The 23,955-nt window shown below is 45.1% G+C and overlaps 1 protein-coding gene and 1 long non-coding RNA gene across 6 annotated transcripts in view; both read right to left on the reverse strand.

The window, feature by feature from the left end:
• The window catches only part of LOC115252687 (RNA-binding Raly-like protein), a 199,980-nt gene that overhangs the window by 32,668 nt on the left and 143,357 nt on the right, over nt 1-23,955 (reverse strand). The window contains exons 1-2 of one of the 5 annotated variants that reach the window (XM_029848579.1): nt 22,727-23,064; nt 22,512-22,601 (exon numbers count right to left, since the gene is read on the reverse strand). The exons of 1 other annotated variant lie outside the window; for it this stretch is intronic. Coding sequence is in view for 2 of the 4 variants with exons in the window: in XM_029848576.1 (XP_029704436.1) it covers nt 23,234-23,356 (123 nt within the window). In the remaining 2 variants the exon portion in view is untranslated. Of the gene's footprint in view, nt 1-22,511; nt 23,065-23,233; nt 23,432-23,955 lie in introns of those variants that run through there. 3 more of the 5 variants (XM_029848576.1, XM_029848574.1, XM_029848577.1) reach the window with 3 other exon arrangements.
• LOC115252700 (uncharacterized) lies at nt 8,512-10,850 on the reverse strand. The gene is made up of 3 exons (XR_003891021.1): nt 10,830-10,850; nt 9,192-9,359; nt 8,512-8,569 (listed from the first exon to the last, which is right to left on the reverse strand). It is a non-coding gene; the product is annotated as an uncharacterized lncRNA (long non-coding RNA).

The following is a 23,955-nucleotide window of genomic DNA, read 5'->3' on the forward strand; positions in this document are numbered from 1 at the left end:
ATTTATTTCAATTTGAAAAACACTTGCACTAAGACAAAATATAGAAATAAAGTGTTGCATATTGATATTTATCTGTTCCCGACCTTGTTAAATCATTGTTGATATTGATTGTGAGAAATCATTAAGATGATCAGTGTCTTTGCAGAGATGAATATCATTAACTATTAATAATGACATTTAGTTAAAGATAAATTGAGCAAATTGGCTGTTTCAGAAGTGTGTATCAAACTGGTAGCCCTTCACATGATTCAGTACCCAGGAAGTAGCTCTCCCTCTCAAAAAGGTTGGTGACCCCTGCACTAGACTACATGCGGTCATTTTAAAATGTTTCAATGAACATTGGATCAGTCTGGCCCTCGGCTTGGAGCTACATTTTTTATTTGGCCGTCCGTCCATTTGACTTTGACACCCCTGATTTAAATGAATCAGGATGTTTCCATCAGTGGTTAAAAATCCGATGAATGTGATCATCAAAATGCACAAATTCTGTCTTAAATCAGTATCAGCCGTCTTTGTTCATTTAAATATATGGAGCAGTGATCCAGGATTAAACGTTGCTGTTGTCCAAGATTACTGACTGATCCATGATGTGTAACAGATTTCTATTATATCGATTAACGCGAATGTTTGCATTGGAATTTGACAGAAATCTGCAGAATGTAAACTGTATAAAAGTTCACTATCACAGAAACAGTTGCAGTCTCATTATGGGCTGTAACTGTAGGAGCTCCAGCTTATGTCATTAGAATCTACATGATTCAGTTTATTCATGCTTTTAGTGCTCTTTTGACTGAATTTTACCAGGTAAAAATGTACCTTTTCTGCCCCCAATACAAGAGTTCCTCTGGTAATGACTTATTTGCACACGGGCAAACAGGAACTCAGGCAGACACAAAGGAAACACAGGAAATAGTCCGTTCTTCAGGCTCAGGGCCCACACAAAGTCTATGGGTTGCAGGCTCGGGGAGTGGGTCAAGCAGAGATGGAATGCGGAACCAAGGGGGAAGGACGTAAATCCTCGGAACCGTGCAGTTCCGCTGACAGTGGGCAGGAGTGACAGGAAGGGGCTTACAGGAGAGGAGGCTCACGATGTAGCGGAGCAGACTGGGGACGAGCAGCAGCGAAGTCGGGGCCAGGCGGAGAAGTCAAAACCAGGTGAGCAGACAGGAACCAGAAACGCTGAGGCAGAAGTCGTAGTCAGGGGCAGAAAGCAGGTAGGTTGTCCAGGGAACAGGCGAGGCAGGCAGAACGAAGACAGGCAGGGTCGGTAACACGTAATCCGGCAGGGAAATAACGCTGGAAAGTATCGCATCAAGGCAGAAGAAACAATCTGGCAAAGAGTGAGAGTGCAGGGGAGGCTGATAGCAGGGCTGATTGGGAATGAGCTGCAGCTGTGCTGCAGGTGAGTGGAGTTGAGGTGGGAGTGGCTGGCAGGTAGAGTGGAGCAGAGGCAGGGGGACAGGAGGGAACTGGGGAAATGGAGCTGTGACAAACGGTGATCTATATGTAGCTATATGTAGCTGTAGCGTCATTGGCCTCCACTCCAGCCACTCCTGGTAGTTCCTCAAAAACACTGAGTTTTTAGTGGATGCACAATCTGTGGAAGCCAACATAGAAACTTCTGAAGAGCCAAAGTTCTTGCAACAAAAATATAGTCCCCAATTAGCTTGTTTTGTTATCACATGACCCCATCCCCATTATCTTAAGAGAATATAAAAGAATGAGTGGAGACAGAAGAGAGAATGAGACGTTTTTGGCGCGTGTCGCTCTTGATTTTGTGTTTATTTTTGCAGTAAACTTAAAGGAGGCCTTTTCACTTTATGTTTGATTAAATTTAAGATGATATTCCATTCTTGACATCTTTAAATTTACAGTATTCATGGGAGTTTTATTTGGTCATTTTGCTTCTTTTTATTTCCTATTTCCCACATTTATTCATAGTTTTTATTAGATTATAAATAAATAAATAAATCCTATAACATTGAACAGACTGACTAAAGTCAAATGACCTGCGGTTCCCACCGATAGCCGTCATTCTGATGGGTTTTTGCTGGCTGCAGCTGAAATATTCCAATGCTCCATGTCACAGAGACAGGAAATACTAAACCCTAAAGATTCTGAAGGCATGATGTAAAATAGTAACGTATAATACAGACATTTGAAGAGACAATTAAGAGAATGTTTCCATGCTTCTAAGAGTGGCCGAGGAGCCATTTAGAACTTTATAAAGAAGCATTGTGTGATACCAGGAACTAATTTAACTTCAAGGCGAAGCTGCTTCTGCTTTGTCGACCATCGACTGATCTCCTGAAAGTCCACCAGCGCTTTTTAAAAACTGAATTCTTCATCTATGGAGGGAGTAGACGGCAGATGTTTCCACAGATGCTCTTCACCAGTGGTCAGTGAGTGATGCAGCAGATGAGCGGGAGTTGACTGGCTTCAACCAGCTACTGACTCAATGTCTCCAGCCCATAGTGTGGATTCTCTACGAGATCAGACAGCAGCTTCAGCTCTGAATCCTTCAGCTGGTTCTGACCCAGGTCCAGTTTTCTGAGATGGGAGGGATTGGACCTCAGCGCCGAGGCCAGAGAGCCACAGCTGATCTCTGATAAACTGCAGCTCCATAATCTAAATAAAGAAGGGAAAGTTTTATAAGGTTATAAGTGAAACCAGTATTAATCTGAAAGGTTAATCAAAGGCATTGTCACGGAGTGAGCCGTGCCCCTTACGCACACACTTCATACGCACACACAAACATTTCATTTCCATTCTGTTCCGTCTAGGGGTACTCGGTTTAAGCATTTCAGACACACCACTTTTTACCATAGCTCACCAGCAGGACATACTTCCTCGTTTGGGGAAACCGAAGGACTGGTCCATGATTGTATATATGGAGGGGTTTCGCGGGGTGCTACGGCACAATCTATTTTAGCGGGGGTGTTTTATTGGGGTAAATTGAACATGTATTTTACTGTGCACTGGGTGGTTGTTGGTGGTGGAAATTTGTTTTGGAAGTTTTACGCATCTTTTTGTATTTTCTTTTCGGTTGTAATTTTGAGTTTGTAAATGTATTAGTGAGCGTAATAATTTTGATAATTGGTTTCACCTGTGGGAGGGGCTACAGGTATAAAAGCCCTGTAGTAGGCCCAAGACAGGGCTTCTTGTTGGTTGTTGAGTTGGTTGGTCATTGTTTTGGAGGTAAAAGAAAATTGTTGGAAAAAAGTTGTGGGGTGTAAGAGTGTGCAGGGTCGGTATGGATTTAGCCTGGCATCTTCTGACGCCGCTTTATTTTTGGTAAATTAAAATACATTTTTGGAGGAAAGAATCTCCCATCTCCCTCTGTCTCCTCCACTGCCGTTCATCCTTGCGACAGGCATTATGTGTAAATATTTAATTTAGTTACAGGTCAAAAAATGATAGTAATATGTAATTACCACAATTCCAACCTCTCAGGTTTGCACTGTTCCAAAGGAGAATCTATATTGTTCTGGCCCTCACTCTTCCCAGGTTCTCCCCACCTCTTTCCCTCCCATCTCATCATGGAGATCCATCTCACCTGTGGCTCATCTTTAAAGGCACAACCTGTCTTAGATGACTTCCTGTCTCCCTCACCATCTCCCTCCTCGTTGGCTGGTGTCTACCAGGCACCCTCACCTAGTTTTGTCTAATTTTGGTTACCATCTGTCGGCTTTTTCATTGTCCTTAAATCAGTTTATCATGAATAAGTGGTCCCCGTGTGGCCCCCCCTCCTGAAGGAACTGGGCACAACACACACACTCAGAAAGTGTGAGGACCCTCGGATGGAATAATGGACGTTTTTGAGAATGGTGTTTACCTCAGAGTTTCCAGTCGGCAGTTTGGATCCTGGAGAAAACCACAGAGCAGCTTCACTCCTGAATCCTGCAGCTGGTTCCGACTCAGGTCCAGTTCTCTGAGATGGGAGGGATTGGACCTCAGCGCCGAGGCCAGAGAGCCACAGCTGATCTCTGATAAGCTGCAGCCCCTTAATCTAAATAAAGAAGGGAAACTTTTATAAGGTTATAAGTGAAACCAGTATTAATCTGAAAGGTTAATCAAAGGCATGATCTGTAAATATTTAATTTAGTTACAGGTTAAAAAATGATAGTAATATGTAATTACCACAATTCCAACCTCTCAGGTTTGCACTGTTCCAGAGGAGAATATATATTGTTCTGGCCCTCACTCTTCCCAGGTTCTCCCACCTCTTTCCCTCCCATCTCATCATAGAGATCTATCTCACCTGTGGCTCATCTTTAAAGGCACAACCTGTCTTAGATGACTTCCTGTCTCCCTCACCATCTCCCTCTTCGTTGGCTGGTGTCTACCAGGCACCCTCACCTAGTTTTGTCTAATTTTGGTTACCATCTGTCGGCTTTTTCATTGTCCTTAAATCAGTTTATCATGAATAAGTGGTCCCCGTGTGGCCCTCCCTCCTGAAGGAACTGGGCACAACACACACACTCAGAAAGTGTGAGGACCCTCGGATGGAATAATGGACATTTTTGAGAATGGTGTTTACCTCAGAGTTTCCAGTCGGCAGTTTGGAAAGTGGAGAAAACCACAGAGCAGCTTCACTCCTGAATCCTGCAGCTGGTTCTGACCCAGGTCCAGTTCTCTGAGATGGGAGTGGTTGGACTTCAGAGCTGAGGCCACAGAATCACAGCTGGTCTCTGATAAACTGCAGTACTTTAGTCTAAAATAACAATTATTTTGAGAGAAGTCAAATAAAAATCAACATGTACCAGAGCAAAGCACAGCTTACAAGCAACAAACCTCTGGTCCTGCACCGGCTTATCTGCCGTATGTTCCTATTTTGGGTTCTTTCAGGGCGGTTGGACAAGATCTACACCGTATGTAAAGTGTGTGTAGGTCAAAATACCTTCCAAGTTTGTGAGACCACATTTCTCAATAGCACTCAACTCTGGTCAGGAGTTGGGACAAAGCGACCCACTCCTGATAGCTTGTGGGCTAGGGTTAGGGTTAGTGCTCTGGCCCCCCACTGATAAACTGGGATATTACAGCAACAACATAGTTAAAAAGTATCTATAAAATTGACTTTCAATGGCTCATTTAAATTCATACTACACTTCTCTTCTCAAAAAGTCAATGGAGTTTATCTTGAAGCCTTTCATTGTTTAGTTGTTATGTCGAAGATAAAAGGAAGCTGACCTGAGAGTCTCCAGCTTACAGAGAGGATCCTGGAGAAAACCACAGAGCAGCTTCACTCCTGGATCCTTCAGCTCGGTGTGACTCAGCTCCAGTTCTCTCAGATGGGAGGGATTGGACCTCAGCGCCGAGGCCAGAGAGCCACAGCTGATCTCTGATAAACTGCAGCACCACACCCTGGAAAAGGAATAAATGGGGCAAATAAAAACACATTTCTAAATCTGAAAATGAAGAGAAAAGCAGAAAATGTAAAGAAATTTAGAAAAGACCAACAGAGGCCTCCTGACCTGAGCGTCTCCAGTCTGCAGTTTGGATGCATCATTGCAGAAGACAGTAACTTTACTACGGCATCTGTCAGGCTTTTGTTCTCTCTTAAGTCCAGCTCCCGTAGATGAGAAGGGTTTGACGTCATTGCTGAGGCCACAACTTCCCAATGACTCGTTGAAAGAAAACTACCAGGCAGTCTGTTGTGTATGAAACAAAAATAGTGAGTCAAACTTTGGGATTTCTAATCAACTTATCTGAGAATCTACCTCAACACAAATGTAGCTCATTTCCTGGAAAAGCTAAATTCAACACCGTAGAGCAACAGTTTGAACGACCATCAGATCTGAAATGCAACTGAATTATTCTCAACATTTGTCTTATTTTAGAACAGCTCATAATTACTCAATATTTAAAATGATTATAGCAAATGGTTTAAAGAAACGTGCATCTTTTTATCTGTCTATCGGCTCTTTGGATATTTTGCATTTCATCCAATTTGTACGATCGTGCGTCAAGTCTTAATTCAGCGATCCGATCGATGACATCAGAGTCTCTGTTGCATCGATTGCCCTCAGCTTCTGTTATATCTGCCTGTTTCCCTTCAAATCATTTTCACTGCACCTTTTGTTGCTAGTGATGAAGTTGCCACCTAACGGGTGTGGAAAGGCTCAAACAACTTTGTGGGTCACATAAAGGCTCCAAACGGAGCCGCCACAAAGACCTAAAACACCCATTTAAACCAACGAGGCCGGCTGTTTTTACGTTGAACAAATGAAGCAAAATAGTCACGTGTCATTAGTTAAAATGTGTTTTTCTGTCGTTAGAATACGATGTATACAAACAAACAAAAGTTATTTAATGACATGACAGTAATTTCATGATAGTCAGTTAACTTGTGGCTCCTATTATTCCTGCCTTATGTTGGTTTGTCTGGATTGACCTTTGAACTTATATCCAGCCAGTGTTGAACATTTCTGGATGAATTGTTGTTGTTTTAATTTATGGACGCTGCAATGGAGATAAAGAATTGAAGGAATGACCACTGGAGGGGGTATTGCTACCTGACATGATCCACTCGCTTGATTTAAACGCCGATGTCCGGCCCCAGAAATCTGTACTTACTCGACCTTCCTGCAGTTCCTCACAGCTGGAATCAGGCGACGTCGTCCCTCCTCTGAGGTTTTGTACTGCCACAGGTTCAGCTCATCCAGAACCTCCTCTGACATCTGCAGCAGGTAGGCCAGAGCTGAACAGTGGATCTCTGACAGTTCCCTCTCTGATTTCTTCTCTGACTTCAGGAACTCTTGGATCTCCTGATGGACTGACTGATCCTTCATCTCCATCAGACAGTGGAAGATGTTGATGCTTCTGTCTGGGGAGATTTCATCACTGTTCTCCTCCTTCAGGTTGTAGAGGACCTTCTGGATGGTTTCTGGGTGGTTCTCCGTCTGATCCAACAGTCCACCCAAGATCCTCTGATTGGACTCCAGAGAGAGACCATGAAGGAAGCGAACAAACAAGTCCAGGTGGCCATTTTCACTTTTGAGAGATTTCATTAGTGCTCTCCTGAGGAAGTCATCAAGAGATGTGACTGGTTCAGAATATTTTAGGAACTGATTTATAACCGCTGTGTCTTTCCTGGTGTAACAGTGGAACATGTAGACGGCAGCCAGAAACTCCTGAACGCTCAGATGAACAAAGCAGTAGACTGATTTCTGGAAGATCACACTCTCTCTCTTGAAGATCTCTGTACAAACTCCTGAGTACACCGACACCTCGGAGACGTCCAGTCCACATCGCTCCAGGTCTTCTGAGTAGAACATGATGTTTCCTTTCTCCAGATGTTTAAACGCCAGCCGACCCAACTTCAGAAGGAGTTCTTTATCAGCCTCAGTCAGTTTCCCTGGTCTCTGCTTTCCTCCATACTTCTGCTTCTTCCTCTTTATCTGAACCCTCAGGAAGTGTGAGTAGAGGTCAGTCAGGGTTTTGGGCAGCTCTCCTCTCTGGTCTCTGGTCATCATGTCCTCCAGAACTATAGCAGTGATCCAGCAGAAAACTGGGATCAGACACATGATGTGGAGGCTCCTGGAGGCCTTGATGTGTGAGATGATTCTCTTGGACAGATCTTCATCACTGAACCTCCTCCTGAAGTACTCCTCCTTCTGGGAGTCAGTGAAGCCTCGTACTTCTGTGATCCTGTCAACACACGAGGGAGGAATCTGATAGGCTGCTGCAGGTCTGGAGGTGATCCAGATGAGAGCTGAGGGAAGCAGGTTCCCCTGGATGAGGTTCACCAGGAGCACCTCAACTGACGATACTTGTGTGACATCAGAGATGACCCGATGCTTGTTGAAATCCAGTGAAAATCTGCTTTCATCCAGGCCATCAAAGATGAACAGAAGTTTCCAGACAGTCAGATCTTCTGCTCTGATCTTCTGTAATGTTGGATGGAAAACATGAAGCAGTGAGAGAAGACTGTGCTGCTCATCTCTGATCAAGTTCAGCTCCCTGCATGAGAGCGGAAGCACCAGACTGATGTCTTGGTTCTCCAAACCTTCTGCCCAGTCCAGACTGAACTTCTGCACTGAGAAGGTTTTTCCAACGCCGGCGACACCGTTGGTCAGAACCACTCTGATGTGTCTCTGTTGCTCAGATAAGACTTTGAAGATGTCCTGGCACTTGATTGGAGTGTCCTGGATGTTCTTCTTGGAGGTTCTCTCAAGCTGTCTCACCTCATGTTGTGTGTCCACCTCCTCACTTTGTCCCTCAGTGATGTAGAGCTCAGTGTAGATCTTGTTCAGCAGGGTTCCACTTCCTGCTTCATTAGTTCCTTCAGTCACATGTTCACATCTTCTCTTCAGACTGATCTTATGACCTTCTATCACCTCCTGCAGATCACCTCCTGAACACAAGTGAACCAATGATTTCCATCTATAATAAATCATCAACACAACTACAAATTCATGACATCACAAATTAAATCTCATATTGAACAGTTTTACTTTGTTTGGGCTTCATTTCAGCATCTCCAGATCTGCTTCCAGATTGTGAACAAGAGGACTCTCCTGGTGGAGCTGACTGGTCCCAGTTTGATAGGATGTGCTCCCCCCTCTCACTATGAAACACATCTCTATTAGTCCTTTGATTTATAGGATGAAAGAACCTGATCAAGACTCAATATTGTTCCAGCATTTATGTCTGAATTCATCTTTCAGTTTAAACATGATTCTTGTTTCTAATCAACAATATTCACAACTGATAACAACTGAATCAATAAATCAATGATGTATATGTATAATTTTCATGTTTTCAGAGCTTAAGCTGCTTTTTTAACTGTTCCCTGCAGTGAGAAAAGAACTGGCTCCTTTTCCAGCCCCTCATCCTGCAGCACTGAATGTGCTCTAAAGTTCTTTCCAGAGCAAACGTCTCTGCACTTGCAGCAACATGTTGTAGTCATGGATCCGTGAGGAGAACCGGATACAGGAAACGCCCCCACTTTGATCCCAAAACCCAACTGGTGGCCAACGGTGGTCCGGCAACGACGGGGACGCTGGTCCATCGGCCCGACAACACTGGTTTTCCACAGGCCAACATGGTGAAAGGACCGTGCACCGTTTCATTTTAAAGAGCTGATGAATTTCATTTTTCACGATAGTGGAGGCTAATACCCACAAAATGATGTTTTGTATGGTTGTGAAATGTTCTAAGGCAGAGTTATGTGGTTCAGAAAACCTTACTTTAAAGGTGAGCCTTGAGGTCCAATACCGAAGTTTAAAGGGTGCCCTTTGGACCTGTCGCTCTTCATGGACACACAGCTGGGCACTGTGGACTTTGCTCTCTCTTCCTCTTCCATCACACATTCGCTCATTTTTAAATGTGAGTCTAAATGGTTAAGCAGGAACAGTCTGCTGACACAGAAAAGAAGATTAAAGAACATGATTCTCAGCATGAAGACAAGCAGAGGTCTGTCCAATGACGTGTTGTCGGCTCATCCACATCAAAATCTATTATATGATGTCACCCTGTACATCATACAGGCCACATATATATTGGAAAAAAGTTTTGGGACATCTTAAAAGTTTACACCATAAAATAGTTGTGGAAAAAATGTTTCTCCTGGGTGTTTCAGAAGGTGCGGTGGCATCAGACGGACGCACACAAATACAAATTAAATCATTTTTTATCTGGTTATGGTTTACGAGAAAACCTAAATTCTTTCAAGATGTCAGTTCTCAACATTAAATTTAACAAATAAGATGAGAATGCATTCAAAACTAAACAGAAATACGTCATCACATCATCAAAGTGGGTCAAATGCAGCATCATCTTCTGTCATCTCAGACAGGATTCCAAGAAGAGGATCTTCATTTTCAACAACGCACCTTGACATCTCATCATGGCTCGTCTGTCAGATTACAAGCAGCTTTTTTTGATCAGGCGCATCATGTTTCTCACCAACACATGATGGTGCTGGAAAAAACATCTGTAGCCTGACCTAGAGGTCAAAACTCTGCATGGCGTGCACAGCTACTAGTTGCAGCTGCTGGTTGTGGTGGAGGAGATCCCAAACATATCTAGCAAGCTTGTTTTGGAGCAGAGCTTGTCCACCACCTCTGACCCCACTCATCACAGAAGTCCCACCATATCCATGGCCAGGTGTGTTGGCAGCATTGGAGCCAGCCTCAGGAAAAAGGTGTGTCAATATCTCAGAAGTGATGATCAAGTTGCCACAACCCAACAGAAGTCAAGCAACCCAACATGCTGAATAGAATAGATGACACACAGCAAAGGGCAAAAAACACCCAATTCTGCTCAGACTAATCTGATCTGACCACATGTACAGGACCAAAAATATCAAAACACCATGGGTTTAGTTTCGTTTCGTTTTCTTGACGGCTTCATTCAAAACAGAACACATTTCATAAATCATAATAACAAATTCATATTCCACAAAGAACCAGTTGTTAAAACAATAAAATGGAATGCCTTGATCTCTCCCTCTTTCCATACTCTCCTTTTTTAAATAAAGGATTGATTGTCCCCTGGTGGAGGGACAAAGAGAGGAGGCTAAAACTGTCGCGTTTGTGTCCCTCTTTCCGTGGATTTTTCCACTAACTGCAAATAATATTGTCGACTTATTGTGAGTATTAAAATGTGCTTCCTCACCCTCTAAAATGTCGGCTCAGGGTTAGCGGAAAACGCAGTTAGAGGAAACACGGTACAAAGTTTGATCATGCGTCACAACATTCCCGTCGACCAGCCGCAATATGCGTCCGAAACACGCGCACGCTCATTGCGAACACGCAGCTTATTAAGCCGCATCTCGCAGCGGAACATTGATTCGAGACGACAGCAGTGAAAGAACCAAATGCTACCTGAATATTAGAGGTTTTCCATCATGGCTCGGTCACTCAAGATGGAGCCCGAAGTTGAGAACTTTCACTTTCGCTTCTTCGTCCTCTACACGTCACGTGTTTATGGTTGGATCGCGTCATATTCAGCACAGGCGCCTCTCTTCAGAACAATTTGGTCCACGTTTGAACTGAAATACTGGGAAACAACTGGAGTTCGTCTGACAGATGTTCGTTTTTGGGTGCGGAATCAAACTGGGTCAACTTTTTGATCTATAGGATCCCCTCTGGTTCAAAGTGTCCCTATAGGATATTGACAGTACTGACCTTTTGGGGGCTGCACACACCTCTTAATGGTGACGGCACCAACGGAGCTGATCCAGTTGTCATCAGCTGGCCAGTCTGACTCCAGCTCATTAGGGGAAATTTGCTGATCTGGAGGAGAAGCTTTCAAAACTTGACGGGCTGGGGGGAAATGACTGTAATTTTGGAATCAGCGTGTCAATTTGATTTTTAATCAGAATAATTTAGAATAATTTCAACAGGATATTTTCAAATTGTTCCCCAGTGTCCCCAGTGGAGCTGCCAACTGAATATGGTGACCTGCTGCTACACACAGAAATCCGATGGCTCAGCAGGGGACGGATTTTGCTTCCTTTTTTGTCCCTTTTGAGTGAAATAAAAGAGTTCATGCAGTCCAGAGGGGAAGACGCCGCGCTGCTGGAGGACACTGGCTGGACACTGGACCTTGCATTTTTAACGGACATTACTGGGAAACGGAACAGTTTGAACTGGGAGCTGCAAGGCAAAGGTGAGACTGTTGCTGATAGGATCAGTGCTGTAAATGCATCTAAAGCCAAGATGAACATTTTCTCTGTGCATTTACAGACAAAAGGTGCTGCACTTCCCCTCTGTGCAGATGGTGCTGAGAGACAACGCTTCTGCATGTGAGGCTTTGGACTAAAGCGCAGAAAAGTGCTCTCAGCTCATAAAAAGACTTGGGCAAGAGTTTGAGAACAGGTTTTGGGACCTGGATCAGCTTGAGCCATGTGTGTCATTCATTTCTACCCCTTTCATGAACGTGGACATATCATGCATTGCTCAGCAGTTCAGTGCAACCTTCAGCCTGGATGCTGCACAGATGCTAATTGAAATTGGAACATTGTGAAATGAGCTGCAGCTCAAAGCCTCTCAGGCTGCACCAAACTTTTGGTGCCTTGTTGACACAGAAAAGTACAGTGGTGTATGTACAGCAGCTATGAAGGTTGCAAGCCTTTTTGGTTCGACCTCTCTTTGTGAATCAGCCTTTTCTGACAGGAACTTCATCAAGAACCAACACAGAAGACGCCTCCCTGATGCACATCTGCCAGACTCACTCAGAGCTGCACTGTCAAGTTCCCCACCAGAGGACAACACACTGGTAACAGCAGCAACGCCAGGCTTCCCCCCAACGGACAAAGAAACGGACACCAGATTTGGTGTCTCCTTCAGAATTTGTTAAATGTGTTTGTAAAATGGAACAATTGTTCATGTTAAAATGTTCATGTGAAAAAATCTGCAGATTGAAGTGTGAAGTTCAAAACGTAATCAGATTTATTTTAAAATCTGAAAGTTTATTTTTGTATTTTACATGATTTATTATTTGTACAAACGTGGTGCAAAGTAATTCATGATTTGTGTTTAAAATTTGAAAAACACTTGCACTAAGACAAAATCTAGAAATAAAGTGTTGCATATTGATATCCATCTGTTCCCGATCTTGTTAAATCATTGTTGATATTCATTGTGAGAAATCATTAACATGATCAGTGTCTTTGCAGAGATGAATATCATTAACTATTAATAATGACATTTAGTTAAAGGTAAATTGAGCAAATTGGCTATTTCAGAAGTGTGTATCAAACTGGTGGCCCTTCACATGATTCAGTACCCAGGAAGTAGCTCTCCGTCTCAGAAAGGTTGGTGACCCCTGTGCTACAGAGTCAAGTTTAGAGGAGAAATATGCTATTGGCTTCATTTTAGCTCCACTGTTGAGCTCAGACTGAGGTCATCAAATGTCCTGTGCCATCAACCATCTGAACCAAAGGTTTGCTGTAATCTGGCAAAGCTAAAGCTGTGCTCCACACCAAGGCTTGCTTCATGTCACAGAAGGCCGTTTCTGCATTTTCAGTCCAATTTAGTGGAGAAGTCATTTTTAAGTTATCATACATCAGTCTTTGCAACGGTGCTGTAATTTCAGCATAATTTGGCACCCAGTTGCAACAATAATTAGTCCTAAAAAGGACATCATTTGCTTTGTAGTCTGGTTTCGGAGCTTGCAGAGTAGCTGTTTTATGGCCCTCTATGATAGTGGGATGGACACCGTCTCTCCTAATCAGACCAGGGTTTCCCCAAAAAGTGCTCCAACTGTCTACAACACCTGGTTATCGGGGCACCACCGTGACAGCCAGCGACGGAGCGACGACATGCGGCTAAACATCTCCTCGCTGGCCAGATTGGGGAGGGGACCAGAGAATGCTCCGGAGTCCCACATCGTTTTTGCGTAGTTGCACACCGACTCCAAGTTACCGTATTTTCCGGACTATAAGCCGCTACTTTTTTCCTAAACTTTAAACACTGCGGCTTATTCTATGGTGCGGCTTATTTATGGATTTTTCTTCCACCGCTAGGGGCGCTCTAATCGGAACTAGAATCAAAACTAAGAAAAATCAATGCAAAGAAGAAAACGCTACTTTTTCTTTAGCAGATAGAACACGGACGACAAATTACCAACTGTTAATTGTTTTCAAATCCTCGCCCCTTCATCATGGAACCCACACGAAGAAGTTCGTATGATGCAGGTTTTAAGTTGAAGGCCATTGATCTAGCTAGCCAGGAAGGAAACCGCGCTGCTGCACGCAAGCTTAGCGTTAATGAATGTATGGTGAGACGTTGGAGGCGGCAGCGGGAGGAGCTAATGCATTGCCGAAAGTCGAAAAAAGCTTTCAGGGGACATAAAAGCAGGTGGGCTGAACTTGAAAATGTCCTGGAGGACTGGGTGAACACACAGCGAGCAGGTGGCCGAGGTGTATCCACTCTACAGATCCGACTTAAAGCCAAAACAATCGCCCGCGAAATGAATATTGAAGATTTCAAAGCGGGGCCGTCATGGTGATACACAGAGATACAAGAACACTCCATCGGACCAAACGACATAATAAATATGGACGAAGCACCTTTGACGTTTGCTCTGCCTCTGACCAGGACTGTTAACAAGACAGGCGCATCATCCGTGTTGTTGAAAACAACAGGCCACGAGAGAACGCACTTCACCTGCGTTCGGGCATGCACGGCATCCGGACAACAACTTCCACCACTGGGGATTTTTAGTGGCATAGTGGTCAAAGTTAACACCAAAGGGGGGATGATGGAAGGCCTGATGAAGGAATGGTTAACGGAGTGCTACAGCAAGCGCGCAGGAGGAGTTTTTCACCGGAAAAAAGCACTGCTTGTTTTGGATAGCATGAGGGCCCACATCACAGATTCTGTGGAAGCAGCGATCACGAATACAAACTCTATTCCAGCTGTGATTCCTGAAGGTACAACAAAGTATTTGCAGGCACTTGACATCTGTGTGAATCGGGCATTTAAAGCTGCACTCCGGGTTGAGTGGGAGACTTGGATGACAAGTGGTGAGAAATCATTCCCAAAAACCGGCCACATGCGAAAAGCATCCTTTTCTGATGTCTGTCAGTGGATCCTAACAGCGTAGAGTGCTGTGAAAGAATCCACGATCACCAACGGGTTCCGAAAGGCTGGACTGCTACGCGAAGAGAGCGGCGCACCTTCAGAGCCAACTTCAGCGGAGGATGATACGGAGAGCGAGACTGATGGAGACAGATGTGACGAAGCGCTTCTGGGGTCGTTCAACTCCGACACTGAAGAAGACGACTTAATGGGTTTCAGCCAAGATGATGAAAGTGACTTGTGATTTCAAACACAGGAGAAATGAAGAGAAATACTGGTTATTTTCTCTTGGTTCTGTTCCGTTTTAATCAACAAAGTTGCTGCCATGTTAAAAGGCACTGTTAGGAAAGAATCTGTTCAGGTACTTACATGTACATTTACAGTTCAAAATCGTTCTGTACATGCAGTAAATATCTAATTTTTCAACATAAATATCTGCGGCTCATAACCCGGTGCGGCTTGTATATCTTTTTTTTATTTTTTTATTTTTAAAATTGAGCGGTTGCGGCTTATATACAGGTGCGGCTTATAGTCCGGAAAATACGGACTATATAATTAATATTATGCACAAGCTTTTCAGAACGCAGTGAGGACTGAAGCTACATTTTAGATGAGTTATGTTTACGTTGGCCTTTTTCTCCCACATTTCACTAAAGCTGCAGCAGAAAAGGCCAAAAGACCTGGAAAACCGAGCCGGCCAGCGTCTGCACACAAGTCCGTCAGACGCACCACTCCATCGTCGACGGCAAGATCGCCGTCTGATCCACACATCGAGGTGACTCTTTGCTCCATGTCCTGGGGACGCCACACTAAAGTGTGCCAATTCGAAAACTTACATTAAAACGCTGGTTATATTCTGGTTAAGGTTCCGGTAGCGGCTCCCGAGAGGACAACCACCGTGATGGATGCAGCACCTCAGCCCTGGTGGCCCACAGCAACATCAGCAGCACAACCGAAGGTAATCCATTAAAAACAAGCTCAAGTTTGAGTATTCAGTGACAATATATCGGCTGCCGGATATAATCGTGTGTTTTCTTATTAGGTGACATACGAGGGATGGCACAAAAATATGGGAGTCTGCTCCCAATGGGCTCCCACAGGCTGATGTTGCATGGCTGAAAGAGAATGAAACCAATGAACTCTTCCAGAGGGCTGCATCCTTTCAGGACAAACATGAAAAGATGAAGTGGAGGAAGGTCCTGAAGGATGACAGGATGTGGTTTCAGCCTGTGGTTTCAGGGCACTTGACAATAAAGGCTTCTTTGTACTTGACAATAAAGGCTTCTTTGAATACAATGCACATGTCTCATTTGTATTCTTTCACGCACGGGGATGACTTTCCAGTCCACACCCGAGACATGCAGGACCTTGAGGCCGTTAAAAAACTAATAAAATAAGGCTGTCGACAGGTCATGGCCACAGCTTTTTCATTTTTATTTTGTAGCACTCATTGGGAAATTAAGTGTTCTTGCTCTTCAGTGTCACCTGGGTGGGGCCACCTCTCTTTAATCAGTCAGTGCTTTATTCATTTCCAAACATAGGACGCCTCCATTTCCAAGACACCTGGCAAAGTCTTCTGGGCCACCACAATGTAGGAACCTGCAAGGGACCAATGACAGCATCATCACTGTTTTTCTTGCACGACAAATGTTATTCCTCAACTACAGCAAGCAACAACAGGCCTATCTTCCCTTTATTTATCTTCCCTCCGCCATCTTTTCAATTTCTCGAGGCAGAAATCACAGGACACATGTGGAGCATCTCCTAATGTGGCACCAGGCTGGCTGCATTGCGGCCTTACAGAAGTAAAGGCATGCACAGAATAGATACACAGGCTTCAGATACTACAGTGGGCAATATTCCTTAAAGCTCGAGAGGTGGAGCCTGCATTTGCCACCAAGGTCATTGCATGCTGCACCATTCTGCACAATGTGTGCTTGTGGAATGGTGACAGCATGGAACCCTCAGAAGAGGCACTTGGGTCAGATGACATTGGTCAAATGCAGCCAGACCTGCAATGTGGAGAGCAAATTCGGAGCAGACTGACTGCTGCCCTGTCAGCACCAACCCACCTCCCACCAGCTCTCTATGAACATGATTGCATTTAGGACTGGTCTTTATAATCCAGAATTTTGGAGCTTGACGTCTGTTCAACCTGGCTGCCATCATAAAGTCTTTTTTCTGGTAGGTTCCATTTAATTTGAGTATTTTTTTGGGTTCCATTTTTGTAAATAGGTATTTCAAAATCATAATAGGATAAATGCAACTTGTTTATATATATATATATGCAAGTGTGTGTTTTTGTAAATAGTATTGGTTTCAAAATCAAAAATTGTACCAATTAAATTTAAACTTTGAATAAAGCATTTGTTATCAACCATATGATGCCAAGAAAGCAATCTTTGATGGAAGTTAACTTAAACAATTTAATACATTCTTTTTTACATTTTGTCTACCAGTTCCTCTAAGAGATTTAAAAGTCTCTCCTCCCTGGCTTCCTCTCGTGTCACCCTTTCCTCGGCCCTCTCCAGCAGCTCCAGGACCCTATCGCACCGCTGGCGCTGGCGTGGTGCTGGCCCTGGTTCCTCCTCCTCCGTCCCTGACTCTCCATCAGGTCTATCTGGGACTGAATATGAGGAGCCTGACTCAGAAAATGAATGGCTCTTCCCCCAGGCTGAGGCAATGAGGCATGGGGGCCGAATGGAGGGCCTGCCACCTATTGCCTGATCCATGAGAGGGAACTAATTCCACTTGTCAGCAGTGACCTCCCCAGATTTAGTGCCAGATCCTGTTGGTGGTCTCCGAAGCTCCTACAAACAGGGAATAAGCAAATAATTCAAACAGTAATGCTACATTTGCTATAACTATTAGTCCGTCACATTTAGACCAAATTTAAAACAATTATTACAAACCTTGTAGGTTTTTTTAAGGTTCTCCCATGTTTTTGCTGCTCGTGCTGGAGTCAGCATTCCATTCAGGCCAATTTTACAGTGGCCGAGAGGTGCAAAACAATTTTACAAGTGGATGAAACAAATTTACAAATGACGAAACACTTTTACAAGCGGCTGAAACAAATTTACAAATGACGAAACACTTTTACAAGAGGCTGAAACAAATTTACAAGTAACATTTTCTACCGGAAAGGGAATTACCGACCCTTGGTACGGTTGGGCCAATGGATGCATTCCGTCGGTACAGTTGGTAATACCCTTTCCGGCAGAAAAAGCAGCCGGCAAAAAACAAATTTACAAGTTACTTTTCTGACGGAAAGGGTATTACCATCATTTGAATCGAAAGCGGGTAAGGACTTCATCGTGACGCAGGATGGACGACATGCAAGTGGCCTTTTGCCCGTTTTGTGGCAAACATTTGAGCAGATTGACGCCGGTTTGTGGTTTCTGTGGTCGGTCTTTGGCGTTTTTAAATGCCGCAGCACAGACTGAGGAACCAGCCGTACCGGGGACGTCTCAACAGCCTGTTAATGGTAAGCAAAGTAAGTGTAGCATAGCCGTCGCTATCTGAAGTATGTACAACGTGAATCAGCTGTACCATTAGTTAGCGGCTGCTAACTTTCTAACTGAAGAAAAGAAGGACATTGTGGCAGACTACGTCCGATGGTATGTTATTGACCGCAACTCATCTGTAATTGACAGGCAAGTTAAATTTGCATTTGTTTTTTGTCGTTCCACCCCAAAAAAATGAAATTTGCTTGAAATGTCTCATGGCATGTATATCTCTGATGTTACAACTGCTAGCCTATATGATGTCTGTCTCTCCATTCTCTGCCTTATGCTAATCTGTAAATACTCAATATAACAAACAAATATAACCTTATAAAATATATAAACTTAAGATAATACAATTTAGATAGTTTAATTGGTTGTTGCTGTTGGCACTACACAGCAGTGAAAGTGTTTGTGTTCACGTTGTAGATTCAAAGATGGCCTTTCAGCCCTTCAGTTTCTGACAGCACTACAGCAACACCCTTCTTCGCTGACCCCAGTTCTGTGCCACTCTGAAAAGCGACTCACTGGCTTTGACATTGAAAGACTCTTTACACCTGACGTCAGCCCTGCAGGGAGCAACAGGAGACAAAAAGAAAGTGTAATCTTGGCCTACTGGGCAGACTATCTCCTTGACTGTGAAGGTTTGTTTTGTTTTTTGTTATAACTACCATGTACTGTATATCTACCTGAACATTTTTTCTTTGCAGAAGGCGAGGCTGCTGTGTCTGTGAAAGACGTTTTTGTTACGAGCGGTTGTATCAGGACCCGAAAGCAGGCAGAACACAGTGGCGTATCGTTTTCCAAGAAGCTTTATTAAAGTTTATAGAACGTTCTGCATGACGCGCTGGCAACTCAAAAAGGCGTGGAGACCACGACTCAGTTCTTCATCAAAACAGGCAATGTAAACCTACGACAAAAATCCCGAGCGGGGTCAAAAGCAGTCCACGAAGGATAAAGACAAACAATAATCCGATAACCGGGTTCAAAAGTTATCCACGAAGAAAAAGTCTCACGATAGTCCAGGAGGGTATAGCCGGGGTATTCCGAAACAGACAAGACACGCCAACGCTGGCCAACCGTGAGAACAGTCCATAAATAGGTGGCTTGATTACCGATCATCTGCAGGTGCACCAGTCCCCGGCACCACCTGCGGCTGAGGCATGGCTCCACCACGCCCCCCGCAGGAGAAACCCTGCAAAAGAGTTCCCAAAAACTGGGAACCAGACAGTTTTGATGTTTGCCACAGGGCTGACATCACTTCCTCCTTCTGGGTTGGAACCGTTGCCAAAAATTGAGTTCCTGGATGGCTCTCCATTCCCAATGTCAAATACTTGTTCTAACTTGTTGAAATTACCACTCCTGGATTCCTACAGTGTGTTTAAGGCACAAATGGACTTTGGAATTCAGAACAGTCCAGGATTTGGCTGTTTATGAGCCATATTGGACTCAAAAAATGTTTATTGTTCTGCTGTTATGCCGTTGTCATTGGTGCACCTAAAGGTGCAGTTCCAAGTGTTTTGATGTTAAAGTAAGAGGCCGTTAAGTGATGTTAAAGATGTGTTTTGTTGCAAAGTAAGAGGCTGTTTTGTTTTTTGTTTTATTTGGGGGGGGGTCATCATTCTGAAACTGTGTTCTGTTCATTGTTGGATCGCAATACCTCCCGTATGTAGCTGCCGATCCGCGTGTTCGTTGAATGAAGACTTCGAGAAGTAAAGTACCAATTTCAAAATGTATTTAACAATAGAATCAATTCCAGACACAAATATTACAGAGCTCCGGGCCAGTTCATAACCCTAGCAACAACAGAGTCAATTGTCAGGGCATGAAGTCTGACAAGCTAACTATCCCTTGGCCCAGTCCTTTATAGTCACACACATGCAAATTCACAATGTCCATGCAATCCCCCGCTGAGATGTCCCCGTCCTCTTCCTCCAGTCCCTTTGGTGTTGGTAGAGTTCTTCTCTTCCATTGTTTTCCCAGGCCAGATCCCATTCTTCATGCAAATGTGATCATCATCAACCCCCCTGATGTCCTGTTTACAATGAGTGTTTGACACCCCCTGCCTGACTGGCTCCTGAGATAACAGTAGATCAAACAACAATCCTGCAAATGTCTCTGTTCTTAATTACATTTAGTCTACCTTGCCTAACTTCTAAGGGAAGACAGGAACATATGGTGAAACACATAACAACAAGATAAAGACAATTCTCAACATCATGAAACAGTAGTTCACGATTTTATCTCTTAAAAAAAAAGGAAATCCATGCTCATTACTACGCATTATGTTTATTCATATTTCCCTCTTTAAAATAATGATGCTCCAGGTGACAAATTAAGACACTTTGTGTACAAGTTACACCTTTGTCTTTTCAATCATAGCTGAGTAATTTCTTTTAGTTTCAGATACAGCTCAGTTGCAGACTGCCAGTACTCTGCCTTCTGTAAATGATTGCTCTGCATGGCCAAGTCCAGGTACTCCTGCATGTTTGCATCCCCACATGGAGCTCTTGTCAGGGGAGCCTCAGGAAAAGCATCCAGTTGAGTCTGTTCAATTTGAAATCCACAGGAGTCAAACCTATGTTACACAGAAGATATTATTATATTTATTTGAAAAACAAAATTACTGCAGACAATCTACCATCAAATATTACCGGTGTGGTAAGTAGTAGAGCTCATTGGGCACTCCTCCTGGACATGATGCTGTTTTGGAGGGCTGGATCCTGTGGCTGTACCACAATCAGGATGTTGTTGTCATTAGCACTCACGGTTACAGCTGCAGCTGGCAGGAGTTTAAATGTGGAAAAATGAGCATTTTGTTAGCGGATGCTCTGCAGGAGAAGCTACGTTTCAGCGGCCCTGCGTGTTCCATCAGTCAGGGACATTTGAATCGATGCTTTTTCAGCTCCCCACAATCAAGAGTTTGCACAGGGATGTTTCTTATTTCTAGGTGCTCCTGGGAGGCGCCATGTGCTCAATAATGTGAATTGTAAAAGGGTGACAAGCAATTTTTTGGGCTTCAAAGACTTGGCAACGCCTCAGTGGAATTTAAATGACTTTAAATTTCCACAGGTTGCATTTATGGACTCGCTGCGCAGAGAATGAAGGAATATTATGCCATCAAAGAGGGTAATTTTTCCAATTATATGCACTCCGGTCATGCACATTTGAATACAGCTGAATGTTTTTATGGTTTTCAGGCTGGCGGGGAAGCGTTCTTGGCGTCTCCTCTCCTCTGGAGGTGTCGCGTGGGGGGGGGGGGGGGGGGTCGACCATCCCTTGCTTTCCTATCACCCTCCTCCGGGTTGTGAACATATTGCCGCTGGTGGGCCGCCAGGGTCGGGGCGGCGCAGCCTCGTTCTGCTGAGAGACGCAGCTAGCCCGGCCGGCGTTCGCACAGCCCGAGCCGCACAATCAATCAAGTCGGAATTTCATTAATTTCCTACGGAGGTGAGCAGCCAGGGAAGGCGAGCGCGCCAGCCAAGAAACATCTGGACACAGCGCCGCTCCACGTGGCCGCCGGGCTTGGGCGAGGAGGCCGTTCCAGCGTCCCCTCCGTTATTATTCATCATCCTTCGGCCTGCCAAGAGCGCGCGGATCAGAAGTTTGTTGTTGGGTTTTCCTCATGATGGAACAAACATCCCAGAAGGACCCAGGCTAACTTAGCGCTAAGCCTTGTCGGTCAGCGAGGGCAGCTGCTGTGCGCTTCACGTCTTTGAAATTGTTGTGACGTCCTGGCGGAGTCTGAGCTCCTCACAGGCGCCGCAGCCTTTATGAAAACACACAAATATCGTTCCTGTTTTGTTGGTCATTCCGACAAATCCACGTGTGTGTAGAGCTGTCGGAGGGACGCTGATGTTTGGAGGCCCCCCTCCGATGATACAAATCTCCTTTGTATCATCACGCAACTCCCTCCCGCTGGCGTTGCCGGGCTAAATGTTCAAAGGTAGCAGAACGCAGCGACGGGGGGGAAATATTAAACTTGCACCGCAAACTTCAAAGCCACTTCAAAAGCTTCTTCATGCTTCAGCGCCTAATCCTCAAAGTGCTACCCGGGATGGAGGCGCACTGCCGCGCAGGACGCGCGTTCTCACCGCGGGCGGAAACGCGGCGGCCGCGTCCGGCAGCGTTTGGATGGTGCCGGAGAGCGCGGCGCATCCTGCAGCTACATCAGGTCCTCAGCTGCGGCGTGGAGGAGGAGGAGGAGGAGGAGGAGGAGGAGGAGGAGGAGGAGGAGGAGGAGGAGGAGGACGGGAAAATACCAACCATCCGAAATATAAAAACACACAAGCCGCGTCTGGAACCGGCCATGTCGCGTCACGCAGAGATCGATCCGATCAGATAACCTTCAGATAACATTGATAAAGAAGGCTTGATGAAGCGTTTGTGTCAGTCCTGCGAAATAACAGCCACAGGTGCACGTTTATCACCTTTATTAGAGACATGAAGGTGTCAATCATGAACTCGTTCCAGATACCTGCGAGTGGGGAAATGTCTGTTCATCCTCGGTGACACAGAAAACAAAAAACCCCAAGAATCAAAACTGCCCTCGTCCACCCAGCATCATCTAGAGGAAAAATAACATCCGTAAAAAGGAAAAAAAAGAGACTCGACACTGCCAGCAAAAGTACAAGCAAACCGAAAAAGGTGAAACACACAAAAAACACCAAAATAAAAATAGAAACGACAAACCTGCGAGCTGCAAGAAAAGTACCAGGTTAAAAATGATTCCTTCAGATAAAGAAAAGAGGAAAGAAAGTCAAAGCAAAGGTCTGGATCGGTGAGGTCGACCCAAAATCACAAAACTCGAAGGCAAACAAGCAACACTGCAAAATGCAAACCAAAGCAACCACAACAACAAAAAAGGAACAGAAATGTGGGGAAAATGTCTCAAAACCACCAATCAACGCGTGAAAAAGCTCAATACTGACAAAAGCTGCTCGATCGGAACAAAAGTGCAAGTGAGACCGCGTCTGCCCCCGGGACCAGAACAACTGCATGCTGGAAACTTGAAGCCTGGATGGGGGGGGGGGGGGGGGACGCTCCGAAGCACCGCGGCAATACTCACATTCAAACACCAGCAAAAGGAGGGAAAAATGGGAGAAAAGGAGGAAAAAAGGCGGAGGGGGGAGGAAAGAGAGAGGAGGGGGGGCAATAGAAAAGAGCAAAAAAAAATATGCTTGTTGGAAATGTGCTCACCGAGCGGGAGTAAAATGTGGCGAGAAAAATGGGAATGTGGCTCAAAAGACAGTTTGGCGGTGCGAGCCGGGACGCGGTGCCTTTTCTCCAGATGTCAGCCTCCAGTTCTGTCATGTGACTCATCCGGATCCCACTTCCAGCAATGAGCGCGCGGCGTCGATCAGCTGATGCTGGAAGCCCGCGGAGTGAGAAAGCGAGTATCCGGAACCTCCCACACCGCCGCCTGCGCCGCCGCCGCCGCCTGCGCCGCGTCGCCCCGCTGCGCCTCTTTAAAGATGCGGGGCTCACGTGGCGTCAGCGCCGCCGCGATGTACGCGCGCTTCCGTTCGGTGGGAGCGAACATGGCCGCACGTGTTCTCTGATCACGACAGCAGGAACCACCTTCGTTCTCCTCTCATTGGTGTCCGGGTGGGTTTCCTCATATGATCCAGGCTCCTCGGTCAGGCCCATGATGGGCCGGGTCACAGGGCGGCCCTGACCACCTCCCCTCCACCTGCTCCAGGAGATCATCCAGGTCTTCCAGACTGTCCCTCCAGCAGGTCCAGGGATGGGAACCCTTGAGCCTCCTCAGCTGAGACCTTCCTCCAAAATCAAAGCACGCTTCACAGAACTGAAGAACCCGACCTGTTGGAGTCGCCCGAAGCTCTCACAGATGGCGTCCTACGCTCCAGCATCGGGTCCTGCTGCACGCCAAGGGCCCGTTTCAGAAGACGAGGACTCGT

The sequence above is a fragment of the Takifugu rubripes genome, chromosome 15 (assembly GCF_901000725.2).
Source record: "Takifugu rubripes chromosome 15, fTakRub1.2, whole genome shotgun sequence".
Lineage (NCBI taxonomy): Eukaryota > Metazoa > Chordata > Actinopteri > Tetraodontiformes > Tetraodontidae > Takifugu > Takifugu rubripes.